General features: G+C 44.2%; 1 protein-coding gene across 1 annotated transcript in view; it reads left to right on the forward strand.

Moving 5' to 3' along the window:
• raph1a (Ras association (RalGDS/AF-6) and pleckstrin homology domains 1a) overlaps nt 1-15,363 on the forward strand; it is a 45,054-nt gene that overhangs the window by 20,883 nt on the left and 8,808 nt on the right. Inside the window, exons 3-11 of the mRNA XM_053440187.1 lie at nt 2,546-2,680; nt 2,793-2,901; nt 3,010-3,149; nt 3,246-3,488; nt 3,620-3,772; nt 3,910-4,083; nt 7,538-7,612; nt 13,579-13,656; nt 14,937-15,011. Of these exons, the coding sequence (XP_053296162.1) occupies nt 2,546-2,680; nt 2,793-2,901; nt 3,010-3,149; nt 3,246-3,488; nt 3,620-3,772; nt 3,910-4,083; nt 7,538-7,612; nt 13,579-13,656; nt 14,937-15,011 (1,182 nt within the window). The remainder of the gene's footprint in view (nt 1-2,545; nt 2,681-2,792; nt 2,902-3,009; nt 3,150-3,245; nt 3,489-3,619; nt 3,773-3,909; nt 4,084-7,537; nt 7,613-13,578; nt 13,657-14,936; nt 15,012-15,363) is intronic.

Here is a 15,363-nt window from a genome sequence, read left to right on the forward strand (position 1 = left end):
CAGGATTACACAAAAACAAAAAAAGCTGATTTCCATAGAACTGGAAAGATGTGGGTCACGGAAGAATCCATTAATATTTGGTTTGGATCTGGCTCATGGGGGGATACAGGGATTTTTATTTTTAGATAATACGTTTTTCAACATTTTCACCAATTTCCCAAAGAATAATTTATGGATCTTGATGAAAAAAACCAGGGACTGACTCTTTAGTGATGGAACTTGTCCTTATTCAAAGCAATAATCTGAAATGTTTATGATATGACAGTAAACTGCAAAATTCCAGGTAGCGAAAATCTAAATTATTCACCAAAATGGGAACTGAGGTGATCATCACACGTACTTATCTGAGCAATTATAAATTTGTTTAGCTAAAAGATTTTACTCTTAAATGACCCCGAGACGAGGCCTTGACCTTGAGCAGAGGATTCAGAATTTAGTTTCATCCCTCGGTGGTTAGAGGGCGATTTTAAAAGGTTGAATCACCCGTGTGTGTGTTTTTATTTATTTCTGAAGCTCAGACTCAACGTGAAGTGAATTTTGTCCTCGGTCGTTTGCGCCCGAGAGGAAAAAAGGTTCATTTGTTTGCCTCCGTCGAACCTTCGCTGTGTGGAAGCAGCAGATTGTTGTTGGAGAGCGCAGCTGTGAGAGTTTTCACAACGGTCCTCTAGTCCCTCAGCAGGCTCCAAACCACACACACACACACACACACACACACACACACACACACACACACACACACACACACACAACACACACACACACGTGCCCTAGCCTCCAGTCTAAATGATAGACCTTCTTAACCACAGGGATCTAATTGTAGCTCCTCAGCGTGTGTGTGTATGTATGTGTGTGTCTGTGTGTGTGTGGTGTGTTTGTGTGTGGGTGTGTGACATTCTGCTCTCTAATCTTGTGTGTGTGTGTGTTTGTGTGTGTGTGTTGGTGGACTGTCTCTTCCCATTGAGGGACAGGGGGGGGCGACAACAAAACTGCTACCCAGGAATAGCACACTGAGCCCTGGGTGATACTTTGGGGTCGGCCGGGTGGAGATGTGGAGGAGTAGGGCGGAATTTGAATGTTTGAATTTGTAATCTCAGTCTTTTTCTACACAAAGATTATCTCCATAAAGGCGTGTGGACACCATCATAGACTGAGATATGTTAAAAAATGTTAAATATGTGAAAAACCAGATATTAAAAACCTGCGTAATAGATGATGAAGATGAGAAATGTTCCTTTAGCTTTTCATACCTTCCCAGTACCGATTCTGATACCTGGACTTTGTCTCATGTGACTTATATAATTTATATTCTAGTATTATAGACTAAAAGCAGAGTATTAATTTCAGATAAATCATTTGCTTCTGGTTTTCAACGCAGAAGAATTCAACAGCTGCTGCGCATCTTTGTCTCTGAACTGTATTCCAGTGTAAACATCCGTATATTTTCATGACACTGTGTGAGAGAGTGTGTGTGTGTGTGTGTGTGTGTGTGTGTGTGTGTGTGTCTGTGTCATTAATCACAAGGAACCACCCCCCCGTCAGATATGTGTTTACTCGTTCTCACACACTCACAAAATGGTTGTAAAGGTGCTCTGTAAACTTCTTGCCATTTATGTTTTTTGTAGTTATTATAATTATAACTTTAACAGCACAAAGCAGACAAAGAAAAGACAGTTTGCAGAAATGCATACAAAATAAACCTAAGTAATATAAGACAAATAAGAATTAAGAGAAATTACAGAAGAAATTAAATAAAAGCAGACAAATAAAAAGAATAGAAACAATAACAAAAGAATCACACGAAGGAATTTTGGATTCTAAACTATTTGGAGCCATCAACTGGTAAATTAAGAATATAGCTCATAACATATTATAACGGTATATATATTATTTTACTCTGGAAAACTTTTAGGACTTGAGGGACTGATATTCTCTCTCTTGTCTTTTCTTTGCTCTTCTTTTCGTCCCTGTCTTTTCTGAAAAGCGTCTTTTAAAAGTATTTATAATGTCTGAAGCCCGGCGAGGGGGGGGGGGGGGGGGGGGGGCAGCATGTGGTAACAGGAGGTCAAGACAACTCTTCAATCCGTTTCCTGTTTACTTTATTAAATACAGCTGGACTCCGTCTGTGTAAATGTTCCTTTTTCTGATTCCGTCTCTTTTCGACCCTCTCCAGCTGTGCTCTGTCACAAACAAGCTTTTATTGACATCTTTGAATTTTTATGACAGCTTTGAAATTTGTCTTCATAAATAGTTTAACTGGCTTTTTTCATAAGTGGATTTCCGTTGCTCAAACGTTTTCCAGAATAAATTCCCAGCGTTGAACTGTGACCTTTGACCCTTATCTTGCTTTCATGGTGAACCACAGGAGCTGGAGCGCCCTCTGCTGTTCACTTCAGGGAGAGACAGAAATGTAATAGAACGTGTAGTGCACACAGTTGGCCACTAGATGACGTTGAGAGATCACGTCCTTTTCATCCAGCTGAAGAAGAATTAACCAGTTTCTCTTCCTCCTTTTCTTTTCTTTTCTTCTCTTTTCTTTCTCCTCCAGATGGAGCAGTTGTCAGACGAGGAGCTGGAGGTGAGGGAGGAAGAGGAGGAGGAAGAGGAGGACAGCGATAAGGAGGACCAGGACCTGGACAAGATGTTTGGAGCCTGGTTAGGAGAGCTGGACAAACTCACACAGGTAAGAGTGTACACACACACACTAACACACATCAAAAAATCTTTATAGTGATGTCATAATAAATGTAGAGCTGCAGTTTTCATGTTTCTCATTTTCTCTTTGTCGAATCCAGAGTCTGGACGACGGCCGCCCGGAGCGGCCTCCCCAGCAGAAGGCTCCACTCCGACAGGAAACCAACATGGCCAACTTCTCCTACAGGTTCTCCATCTACAACATCAATGGTGAGACACACACACACACACTCAAAGACACACATTTATAAACACACACTTTGACCTCACTCCCTTTTGACCAGCTTGTCTCATGTCCTGATGTGTCTCCGTCTTCAGAGGCGTTGAATCAGGGCGAGAACGTGGACCTGGACGCCCTCATGGCGGATCTCTGCTCCATCGAACAGGAACTCAGCACCGTCGACAAAAAACCTAACAGCGCCGGCAGCATGGCTCGCCTGGGCCTGACCGACACCAAGGTACACACAGAACCACCTTGTTTCTAAAACCTCCTTGTTTCTATGTTTGTTTAAATCACATTTTACATTTCTAAAGCTGTGATTTATATTCTCCAGGTCCGACAGAAGCCTCCAGCGGGGCGCAGTGGCAGGCAGCAGCCAGCAGGGAGCAGCAGCGGGGGTGGCGGTAGCAGTAGTAACAGCGTTAGCGGCGGCGGCGGCAGCAGCGGCGCGAGCAGCAGCAGCAGCAGCACCAGGGCGTCCCCTGCTGGAACCATCAGAGCTCCCACTGGGCAGCATGGGAGACCGGCACTGGCCTCCAACTTCAGTCTGGACGACATCACGGCTCAGCTGGAGAAGGTGCGTGAGAGCGCGGTAAATTATTTATTTGATCAAATATAAATACACGATAAAGATTTTTGTAAATTATCAAAGAAGGCTAAGAAGATATTCCACATTGATTAAATTGTGATGTTTGGGTTCTTCCTCAGGCGTCCATCAGCATGGACGAAGCCGCCCGTCAAACCTCGTCCCACTCTCTTAGCTCCGCCTCCACCTGCACGGCGGCCACGATGCGGCGGCCCGGCTCGACTCAGCGGCAGCACCGACGCACGGGATCCGTCGGCACCGTCAGTGAACACGAGGTAAAGTCATCGTAACTTCATTGTGGATTAATCATCACGTTTTATCTACTGACCCTGGATCTGTGGAACTTCTTGGATTTGGACTTTTCGTTTTGAAGAATCAAACCTTTTCTGTGTTGACCTCTCTCTCTCTCCAGGCGCGTTCGATCGTCCACTCCTCCCGCTCCTCCGTCACCTCGGCCTCCGGCGTCTCTGTGAACTCCGCCTCCTCCATGGACTCTCTGGACAGCGTCCTGCGCTCCAGCGAATCGGACGGTCAGCAGCCGCCGGGTCAGGGCGAAGTGGCCGGCCCGGGTCATCAGGTCACAGAGGTACGAGGCCACTTCCTGTGAACACTCAGTGAATCAACGAGCTGAAGTTAAACACTTTAAAAACCTAATTCACCGACAGCAGCAGGAAGAACTAACGACGTGTGTCTGCTAACGCTGACCTGAGTGCTGCCGTCATCACAACACACATCGATGCTAATTTCATTTACAGGCTTTTAGCACCTGTCCACTGACGCTGAGTCAGCGATTGTTTCCAGTAGATTATGAGGAGATTATAACGATAATTACATTTGGAAAACAGGGGAAATTACAAGCATGCATAGATTCTTTAGAGAGGAAGACTCACAGGGGAAGAAGGTGAAGGACCACGTGCAGTAGATGTATTGGGGGGTGGATACCTCAGTGTGATTGACAGCTAGTAACGTCCAATGGGTGCAGGGCGCAGGTGTAGGTGCAGTCAGGCTCCACCCCCTGCTCCTTTAATTACGGATTCTTCATGTTTCTCTGCAGCAGTGGTTTGTGTTTACGGTTCTTTCTGCTGCTTCGAGCTGCGTCTTCACTTCTTTCATCATCAGATCTAGATGATTCACAGCTGAGTTTGCAAAGTGCGAAAAGAGCTAAAGCGATTTGAAAGGTCCGATCTTGTCGTACATTTTATGTTATATAGGGTAAGGGTTAGGGTATTTGAGCACTTATACTACAACAGCTGTTTAGTTTCTGACCATGGTGGCTGCTGACGGAGTTTAAACCTTGTTATGCCTCAGCACCAGCGACACCCAGGTTCTGAACACGATATCTCAAGAACGCCTCGAGGGACTTTCTTTAAATTTGGTAGAAATGGTCGCTCGGACTTAAAGATGAACTGATCAAATGTTGGTGGACAAAGGTTAAAGGTCAAGGTCTCTACGAGGTCACAAAGCACATATTTTGCCTTGTGAACACGATATCTCCGGAAAGCTTTGAGGGAATTGTTTCATATTTGATGCAAACATTCACTTGGACTCAAGGATTAATTTATATAATTTTGAAAGCCAAAGGTCAAAGGTCAGGGTCATTGTGGCCTCACAAAATATCTTTATGTTTTTCTTAAATGTGATATCTAAAGATCATCTTAAAGGAATGACTTCAAGTTTGGTGAATATTTTCAGTTAGACTCACGGGTGAACAGATTAGAGTCTGGTGGCCTAAGGTCAAAGGTCAAGGAAACTATGACATCATAAACACCTTTTTCTTCGTTTTAACATGTTTTCGGAAAAACGCCTCCAGAGAATCCTGCAAAATTTCGTACAGATGTTCACTTAGACTCGTGGATTAACTGATAACAAACCATAGGTCGGTAATTTCTTGTCACTCCAAACACAAACCCTGTTCATTGCTTGGGGAAACTGCTCCAGTTCATCTGAGAGACCAGCGATGGAGAGAAAGAGAGGAGGAGAGAAGAAGTGAGAGATATTAGAATAATGAGAGGAGAGGCCAAAGTGAGTCAGCAAACCACTCTGGACGATAAAGGCATTAGGCGCAGAGGATGATGGAAACTAAAGGGCGAGGACGGAGAGAAGCACATAGAGCAAAAGAGAGAGGAGTCAGACAGAAGCGAGGGATGAGAGGAGGAGATGTGTTTTCTCCCTGAGCTGCTCCCACGAGTCCGGCTCATTAGAAACTGGGACTGCTGCACTTTGAGTCTTCCTCCGATTCAGGGCGGTAAAAATAACGGCGTGTTGAGACTTTGAAATGTTCAGAGACTCAGTCGACCTGAAGGAAGAACAGTTTACAGGCTGAAGGAGGCGGAGCCAGGAGAGCAGAGTTATTATCATTAATAATAATAGTGATTATAATAAAAGTAGAGTTTCCCATGTGAGGCAGCATGTAGCAGCCATCCACTCGATTACAGGGACCTAAGGGGATCAGCACACACACAAACACACACACACACACACATGCACACACATACACACACACACACACACACCCGCACACACATGATTGCTGTCAGCTTTTCCCTTTGGCCAAGATCTGACCGACAACATCCAAGTATGTGTGTGTGTGTGTGTGTGTGTGTGTGTGTGTGTGTGTGTGTGTTTGTGTGTAAGTGTGTGTGTGTGTGTGTGTGTGTGTGTGTGTGTGTGTGTGTGTGTGTGTGTGTGTGTGTGTGTGTTCGTTTGACCTAAATATTATTTTTAATCTCTGGTTATCATGAAAGAACTAATGCTTTCTATAAAATGGTTTCTAGTGATTGAAGCACACACACACACACACACACACACACACACACTTGTACAACACTTAATAGATATTTACAGTATATCTGTGAGAAACTGTTAAATTAACCAAACTATTATTGAAATATGACATTTGAGGAAGTCGATTTTTGTGTTATTCCTAAACAAAAATACTTTGAAAGATGTTGAAAATCAAACCGATCAGTTCCATGTGTGAAAAGTCTAAGCCCCCCCCCCCACCGGACGTGTGTGAGCTGAGCAGGAAGCTGCTGAGGATGAACTGGTGACTCACTGCTGCACGTGCACGTTTGTGGATTATTGTTTATAAACCTCTGAGCCGCAGATCTGACCAGCGTCTGTTTGTCAGTTCACATTGTCAGTAAATATGAGTCATGTGGTTAATAATTGAGCAGATGAATAATTAATGAAGACGTGTCTGGTGCCCCGATGGCCCGGAGTTAAAATCCTGTCTCGCTCTTCAGTCGCTCGCCGGTGAAGCTTCTGCTTCGGTTACTTTACCTTTATTAGAAATAAACGTTCACAGGCTCCAGGTCTCTACAGTTTGTAATCTGAAGAAAAATGAAATTAGCTAAATAAATAAATAATTCCTCATACCTATTTATTAGCTAAGAAAATTTACATAAATGCATGTTTACTCTGCAAACACAAACATGTGCACAGTTGTGTCTGTAAAAAAGTCACATCATCCGATTCTTTATTGACAAACCAATAACTCTGTCTGGCTCTAGTAATGAGACTTCACAGGGAACATGTCTCCCCACTGGTTTTATCTTTATTACCATCACATCGTTACAGACGCTGAGCCAGAGCTCCCAGTGCAGTTTGAAATCTGGCTTCACGTCGTCCATCTCTATTTACAGCACAGACACACAACCAACATTTAGTGAGTGACTTCTTGGAGGAGTTGGAAACGTGTTGAGAAGTTTTTGCATCATTCAGCTGATAAACAAACAAATAAACAAACAAACAAACTAACAAACAAGCCTCTTGGTGAAGGTGATAAACATCAAAGTGTTGGTCGATGTGTGTTAACTTGTTGTTTCCTCAGCGTCACTGTGATCTGTTGTTTACCTGTTTGGCTCTTTACAGGTTTCAGTTCACTTTCTGCTGCTGATCTCTGCTTCACCGCACAGCTTTCTGCTAATCTGCCACATCCAATCAATAAATCAATCAATCAATCAATCAATCAACCAATCAACCAATCAGCAGATCCATTCACTGGGACTCTCTCTCTCTCTTTCTCTGTCTCTTTAAAGCACTCCTATCTGGACAGGGAAACTTCTCTGATTCTGAGAAACATAGCAGGAAAACCTACACACCTGCTGACCAAGGTGACTCCCGCTTCACTACCACACGCCTCCCCCCCGCCTCCTGCATGTTGGCCTCCTGCCCCTCCTTCCCTCCCTCCCTCGCCCTCTGTGCACGCATGTTGTTTCACTGTGGGTGATGTAGTGTCAGTCACGGCCACCGTGCATGCTCCCTCCTCTTCTTTCCACCTTCCTCCTCAGTCTGTGTCGCCCTCTCTTCCTCTGTGGTGTCAGAGGAAGCTGAGTTTGTGTTGTTGGCCTGATTATGATAAATGGTGTGAAATCCCGAAGCTTTACAGAGGCTATAACTCCACAGATTTCAATTCTAAACATGTGAAAATCTTAAATCCGATCATCTCGTAACGTTCAGCTTCATGATTCATGATTCGGTGGAACTGCAGCCTGATTAAAATAATCAATCAGTGTTTGCTCGGAAATCAAACGTCTGCCTGCAGGCGGAGATTCACCGGAAACATCCGATACATGTTTAATCTGTAATGACTGAACATGTCCTGAAATCAAAGTTCACACAGAAACAGATCATTACTCTGATCAGAAACCAGTAGAACCATTTGAAAAGAGCAGAGAATCTGACTCGTTCCTAGTGGAGCACTGATGTAAATAGATGTTAAAGATGTAAAACCAAATCTAATCCAGATTATCAAACAGTGTGATCAGTTCCCCCCCACAGTGTTGGAGCCTTTCTTCTGTAAAGCTTTGGAGTCACTGCTCATGTCTCCGGTTCCTGTTGACGTTGTTTTACGGTGACGTCAGAGTTTGGTTTGTTTTCAGATTGTGATTTTTCTCTGTGATGCATGAGAGCATGAGTGACAGTTAAACTGACTGCACGTGTGTGAACTGTGTGTGTTTGATGTGCGACAGGTTTTAATGCTGTTAAGTGTCAGAGCTTCTCAATGAAGGCCATCACACGGGAGTTTGTGTATTCACCTAAAGTTCAACCTCGTCATTACTTTCTAATTAAATGGAGAGATCAGATTCCAGAGTGTTTCTAGACAAGTGAAGCAGCTGACTCTCTCCCTGTGTGATCGCTCTGTGAAGCCGCTTCTAGTTTATTTGGAATGAAAGTTTGGATAAAACATTCTGGGATGGAACTCACAGAAACTCCAGGTGCAGGTAAGTGAAAGTCAGAAATGAAACATGTCAGCGTTTGTTTATCATTCACTCCATCGCTCCTGATTAACTCTGGATAAGAGAAAAAAGAAGAATATTGGGGAAACGTTTTTGAAACTGGGAATCAAGTCGGCAACTTTTTATTTCTCCATGCCGGCGACAGCCAGCGACCGGACGCTCTCGTGAACTTAATACCTCGGGATAAACTCTTTGGCTGGCCAAAGGTCGAAGGTCAAGGTCACACTGGTCAAGTCTCCCTTTAGGGAATTTCTTCTATTTGATCTGTTGTCACTTAGCCTCAATGTGAAAAGATTACATTTCAAAGGTCAAAGGTCGCGGTGACCTCATATGAATCTGGTGACGTTCACCCACAGTGCTTTGATTCTAGTTTTTGATTATTAGATTGAAATGACACTGATGTGTTTTTGCCTTTTGTATTCTACTTTTATTCTGACGTGCATCTAGAGACTGGGAGAAACCTCCTGGACGTCAGAGTCAGAACTGGTTTCCCTGAGCAGCTGTGACCTCGGAGGAGGACGTGCAGCGGCGTCACGTTGTCCAGTTTGCTGATGAGTGTCTGGAGCCTTGTGCAGTAATGGAGCTTTGTAGATGATCTGTGTGATCAATGCACACAATGGAACGAGTTGTGTTGTTTGAACCCAGATCAGGAAGCTGGTGACACGTTTCTGTTTGAACAGGAATCACTTGAGATACGTTCACGGAGGTTTTATTGAAATCACTGTAATGTTTGAGTCCGTGCTGCTCTTAAGCTAAAGCTGCAGACGTCTTAATGGCTGAGGACAAAGTTTGATTTATCTCTATGTGTGTGTGTGTGTGTGTGTGTGTGTGGGAATTAGATAGAAAGTAAGTATGAGGATTTCTTCTGATTGGATCTGGGATGTCATGATTTGATTGGATGATAAAGCAGATGAGGCTGTTTTATTGGACGTCAGAGGAATGTTCCGGATCTGCAGGGATAATCTCCTGTGGTGCAGCGAGGGGGAGATTCCCCCGGAGCATCATGCTTGTGCACGTGCACGTGCAACACCAACACACACTCTCACAGCTGCTGTCTCTCCTGTCGGGACCAGGTCTTTCTCTCGTCTGCTTCTGAGTCCTCGCTCATTCTCATCTGGGCTGAGTTGAGTTTAGGATCCAGCAGACGACCCTGAACCATCAGATTTCACCCTCTTACTGGAGAGTGCTGGATTTCTCCACACGACCTCGGCTCTGCACGTCCGCCTGAGCCCAGTGGATCAGAATTAAGTGAACGTCGTCAGATTAATGTTTTACTTTTAGGATCCTTTTATCTCAGAGCAGCTGCCGGTGGCTTCAAATCCTGCTTTTACTGCCGCGGCTTTCAACCGAGCCGAGATGACATTCGACTTTCAGGGTTTCCCTCCCGCGCTGAGTCCGGCTCCACGGATTCCTGGCTTGAATCGCTCTGAGAACGTGATTCTGTTTTCATTTGAGGGTCCAGATTAAAGGGGGGGGGGGGGGGGGGGGTGCAGCTGCAAAGGGCCCTGAGATTCCAGGCAGATTATGAGCCAGGGGGGCCAGTCTAATTCCTGGAGCAGTGATTAGGCTGGGGGTGCAATTATCCTCACTCAGAGCAGCTTCCAGTGTGTGTGTGTGTGTGTGTGTGTGTGTGTGTGTGTGTGTGTGTGTGTGTGTTTGTGTAATATAAGGCATTAAAAGCTGTTGTGTGTATCGGATGTGAAGCTGCTTGCATTAAATAGTGTGTGTGTGTGTTTGTGTCGTTCTGCATATAGGATAGTCTTTTTGTGTCAGTATTACAACTGCCTCAGCAATAACTGCAACCCACCCACACACAGTCACACATACCCCCCCCCCCACACAAACACACACACACACACACACACACTCACACAGCTGGCCCACTTCTGCTGCCTCCATATAAGTCGCTGTGCTCATGAGCCTACGGCAGCTCAGGATGGACATTTTCCTTATGACTTCCAAAGCAGCAGAGGAGCTAATTTTAGAGCCTCTGTAATGTAGGTCAACATGAAAATCTATGATGTGGAGGGAAAATGTTTACAGTGCGAGCCGGGAACCATGATGAGGAGGAGGAGGAGGAGGAGGAGGAGGAGGAGGAGGAGGAGGAGGAGGAGGAGAAAACCCCTGTGGACTGGAGGTGGCTCTATCGAATAGAAAACTGAGATGCTGTGACAAACCGTTAAATGGTGTCATAGACAGATTTAAGGGTAATTAATGGATGAATTAATGGATTATATTATAATATTAAGATGCTTTTAATTTTAATTCATTCATTTTTAATAGAATTAAAGATCGTTAATTAATAATCCCTCTAAAATCACATTATTTACAGAACCATAACTGGAGAGTTATTCACTAACTACACAATTGATTTTGAGTCACACAAACAAATAATAAACAGAAGGTTAAGAAACTTTTTACAGATTTAAGGATTCACTATCGTACAATAATGATTCATCACATGAAAGAAAACATTTTATAGGAAGATGTTGGTTAAAAAAACGAAAGTGGAAAAACTGAAAAATAGAAGAAAGAATAGATAATACAAATAATAAAGTGTAGAAATATAGAATGAGCTGAAGGCAGAGCTGAGGTCGACAGTGATGATTCTGACGACTGTGATGATGATGATGATGATGATGATGATGATGATGATGATGATGATGATAACTGACACATGTTAGTTTCTTGCTAAAGGCGTGTAATATTCTGTTAAATGAATTGTGAATACAAACTAATACGCTCAGTTAGCATTAAATTCTTAATAAACACACAACATCAGTCGCTGGTTCAAACCCCAACATTTGTCTAGACTAAAGAATTTGAGCAGCTATTAAACCTTATTCTTTTATGTCTTATGTTCAGATGTTAAAAGCCACAAACAGATGCTCTGTTATATAATTTGTTTTGTCAAATTTAATCCTCCGTTTTTTGTCTCATCTCCACTTTATTTGTAGTTATATAAAATAGGTGTTATGTAATTCTAGAGTCTGAGAAAACAACTTTACAGCCGATAATGTGAATTGATGATGCTACATTTACTGTATATCCACAATTTTTATTTTCATGCCTTGTAACCCGAGTCTGATTTAATTTATTATTTATTCTTTTCCTCTCGTCTTAAAGCAGCCGCTCATTTAATTTATTGTGTTTAATGTTTTCTTTTGATTTTCTAGTTTTAATAATATTAAATGCCGAGCACAGACAGTATATCTTATCACATGTTTAACTCTTTAATATAATCTTCATCTATCTCTTAGTTATCTTTGACGGCTCAGAGCTGCTGAAGCTGAACTGGTGATTGTCCACATTCGATTTAATCTTCTGTAGAAGACATTAACAGAAACATAGGCTCGTCCTTATGGAGCTGTTTATGAGCTTAAGCTTAAACTGCTGCGGCTGTTTTGACAATTTAGGTCTGTAGTGTGTGTGTGTGTGTGTGTGAGTGTGTGTGCGTGTGTGTGTGTGTATTAGTGGGGGGTGTTTGGGGGGTGCAGATAAGGAGATTGGCTGATAATCTCCTCTCCATCATCCTCCTCATCGTCTTCATTTCCCTCTGCCCTTTCGCTCGTTCGCAGTTTTGGATCCTCTTCTGTGTGTGTGTGTGTGTGTGTGTGTGTGTGTGTGTGTGTGTGTGTGAGTGTGTGTGTCTGTGTTGTCACTGGGGCACACTCAGACACACTAAACGACAAACGAGAGGAGTGAGACAAGACAAATAAAATCTGATAGAAGAAGTGGAAAGACGAGAGCGAGGGAGAGAGAGAGGGAGGGAGCGTCTGAGAGGGGGGGGGCGTGAGAGCCTGAGATAAAGAGATCAGCTCCTCTGTATGGAAGTTGGCACGGCGGCAGCAGCATCACCGCCCATCCCCCCCCGTCGATCCATCCCTCTCTCCTCCTCCTCTCTCTCTCTCTCTCTCTCTCCCTCCTCTCTCGCTCGGCCGGGGTGGATGTGACAGGACGCTCAGATTCTCTGTGAACGAGCCCGAAGGTGAGAGAGGGGCGACCGGCCGGCCAATCAGCTCGTCTGCTCGTCAGAGGGGAGATTGAGTTTTTTTTTAATCAGAGTCAATCTGTCTCCTGTCGGTTCAGTGGAGGAGCAGATTAGTCACCGACTCAACTCCACTTCTTCTTTTATTTATCCGTGCTCGTGTTTCTTCCTCCATTCTTTTATTTTGTGGTTCGTGGGCTGCAGTGGCAGAGAGTCGCTCCAGTGTGTGTGTGTGTCTGTGTGTGTGTGTCTGTGTGTGTGTTTGTGTGTGTGTTTGTGGGGGAAATTTGGATAATCCTCCTCCTGAGAGACAAGTATCCAACATGTAGCGTCTGGTCGTTAATCCCGTCTCATTCTCCACCGGGGGGGGGGCGACGATGGTGCTGATGAAGAGGAGGATGAGGAGGAGAAGAGGAAGGTCTCTTGCTACCAGGCTCACACGTGTGATGGTTCCTCTCACTTTGGGATCTTCGGGCATCGACCCTCTGTCTTGACTCGTGCTTCACGTCAAGCTGGTCTTCGTCTTCGTCTTCGTCTTCGTCTTCGTCTTCGTCTTGCACCCTCATTGAGCAGGAGGAACGTTCCAGGACTGAGCAGAAGAAACTGGGAATACTTGAAACACTCGTTAAAACACTGGGATGGTTTCTGACTCTGTCGATTTTACTTGATGCGAAACAGACACAGAAGCGTTTTGGGAAAAAATCCACTGATCACAAACATGAATTCCTGTTGGAGGAATCAGGTGAGAGGACGAGTGGGTTTACTGCAGACAGGAGTGTGTGTTGGTTTGCATCGACTGACTTGTGTGTGTTTGTGTGTGTGTGTGTGTGTGTGTGTGTGTGTGTGTGTACAGGAGGAGCAAGCTGCGAAGCTGAAGGCAGACAACATCCGAGTCGCCCTGGAGAAGATCAAGGAGGCCCAGGTGAAGAAGGTGAGTCAGACACACACACACACACACATGCACAAGAAAGATTGACATTAAAGAGACATGTGAGTGTGTGTGTGTGTGAGTGTGTGTGTGTGTGTGCAGGATGTGTGTTGCACGGTACATGTGAGTGTGTATCTGTCACGTGTCCAGAGGACTGGCTTCTGGGTCAGGCCAGTGTTACTCCACATTGAAAAGCTCTGGTCAATAACAGCTGGGGTCAGCACACACACACACACACACACACACACACACACACACACACGCACACACAGAGTGCACTCAGCGTAATGACAATCGCAAGTTAAGTCTCAATCCCACAGAGGGAGAGAGCGACTGGATTGACAATCTGGATTTACTACACACCCACACACACACCCAGCATGACCTCCGGCCACCTGTGTGTGTGTGTGTGTGTGTGTGTGTGTGTGTGTGTGTGTGTGTGTGTGTGTGTGTGTGTGTGTGTGTGTGTGTGTGTGTGTGTGTGTGTGTGTGTCTGTGTGTGTGTGTCTGTGTGTGTGTGAACAGTCTATTCATCTGTAAATGGATCCTGCACAAATCTCAAAAAGACCAAAATATAAATAGGTCAGATGTGAATCTATGAAGCTCTCTCAGTAATACTTTCATACGATCGGTTGTCAGGAGTTAAATATGATTATTTATTATATAAAAGTAAAGAAGCCAAATAAGATATAAAAACAAAATTAAAAACAATTCTAATATAACATGTAAGTGTTCATGTTCTGGTGTCACCGGTAAAGCACTTTGAATTGGATTAGATTTGATTGAAAGGTCTTAGATATAATTTAAAGTATCAAATACACATAATGGTCAATGGGAAGCCCCCCCCCCCCCCCCCCCTCAGTTATATAATAATAATAGTAATCTGCTACACTATGTTATAGAAATGTGGACTTGTGTGTATTTTTAATGTGTGTAACCATCTGTGTGGGAGTACATGTGTCGTGACTCATGACATACTAAAGTCATGCATGCCAGTGGAACATGCATGAGCGGCATCACTTATCTTTACTGGGACACATCAGTTCCCATCATCACTGTGCACGAGCTTCTCTGGACAAACCAGTGAAGGAAACTTGATCCTCTTATGAACAATGTGAACATGATGCTCTGAATATTTAATGCTCTCTGTTTAACAAGAGAGTTTCTCTACAGAGATCCCCCCCCCCCCCCCCCCCGCGCAGAACTTCATTATTGTAACTGTGGAAGGATTAAAAGTATTTGAACGTAAACTCTCATCTTCTCTGTTTCTCTTTCCCTCGTAGTTGGTGATTCGCGTTCATTTGTCAGACGAGAGCTCGAAGACCATGATGGTGGACGAGAGACAGACGGTCAGACAGGCAAGTGTCCAGCTCACGTGTTGTAGTAACAGCAGCAGGAGGGTTTCAGGGGACTGTGGGGGCCTCAGGCAAAGGGGACCTGTGGGGCCCAACATCAGCCTCCACTTATAAACACATGTCAAACTGTGCATAGATGTGAATTATAGTTAAAGTGCAAACCTCCACCACCATCACACACATCCTACAAACACATTTAGACGTTCTAGTCTTCAAACAAACGTCTAAAATGATTTTTATTTTTAAATTATAATTTAAACTGTGGATTAAAGTAATCAGCTGTTCTTGGGGAGCCCCTCTCAGCTCAGTGCCCCAAGCCATTGTTTCTACGCCCCTGGTCATTAATACTGTAGTG

Source organism: Pleuronectes platessa, chromosome 14 (assembly GCF_947347685.1).
Source record: "Pleuronectes platessa chromosome 14, fPlePla1.1, whole genome shotgun sequence".
NCBI classification, from domain to species: domain Eukaryota; kingdom Metazoa; phylum Chordata; class Actinopteri; order Pleuronectiformes; family Pleuronectidae; genus Pleuronectes; species Pleuronectes platessa.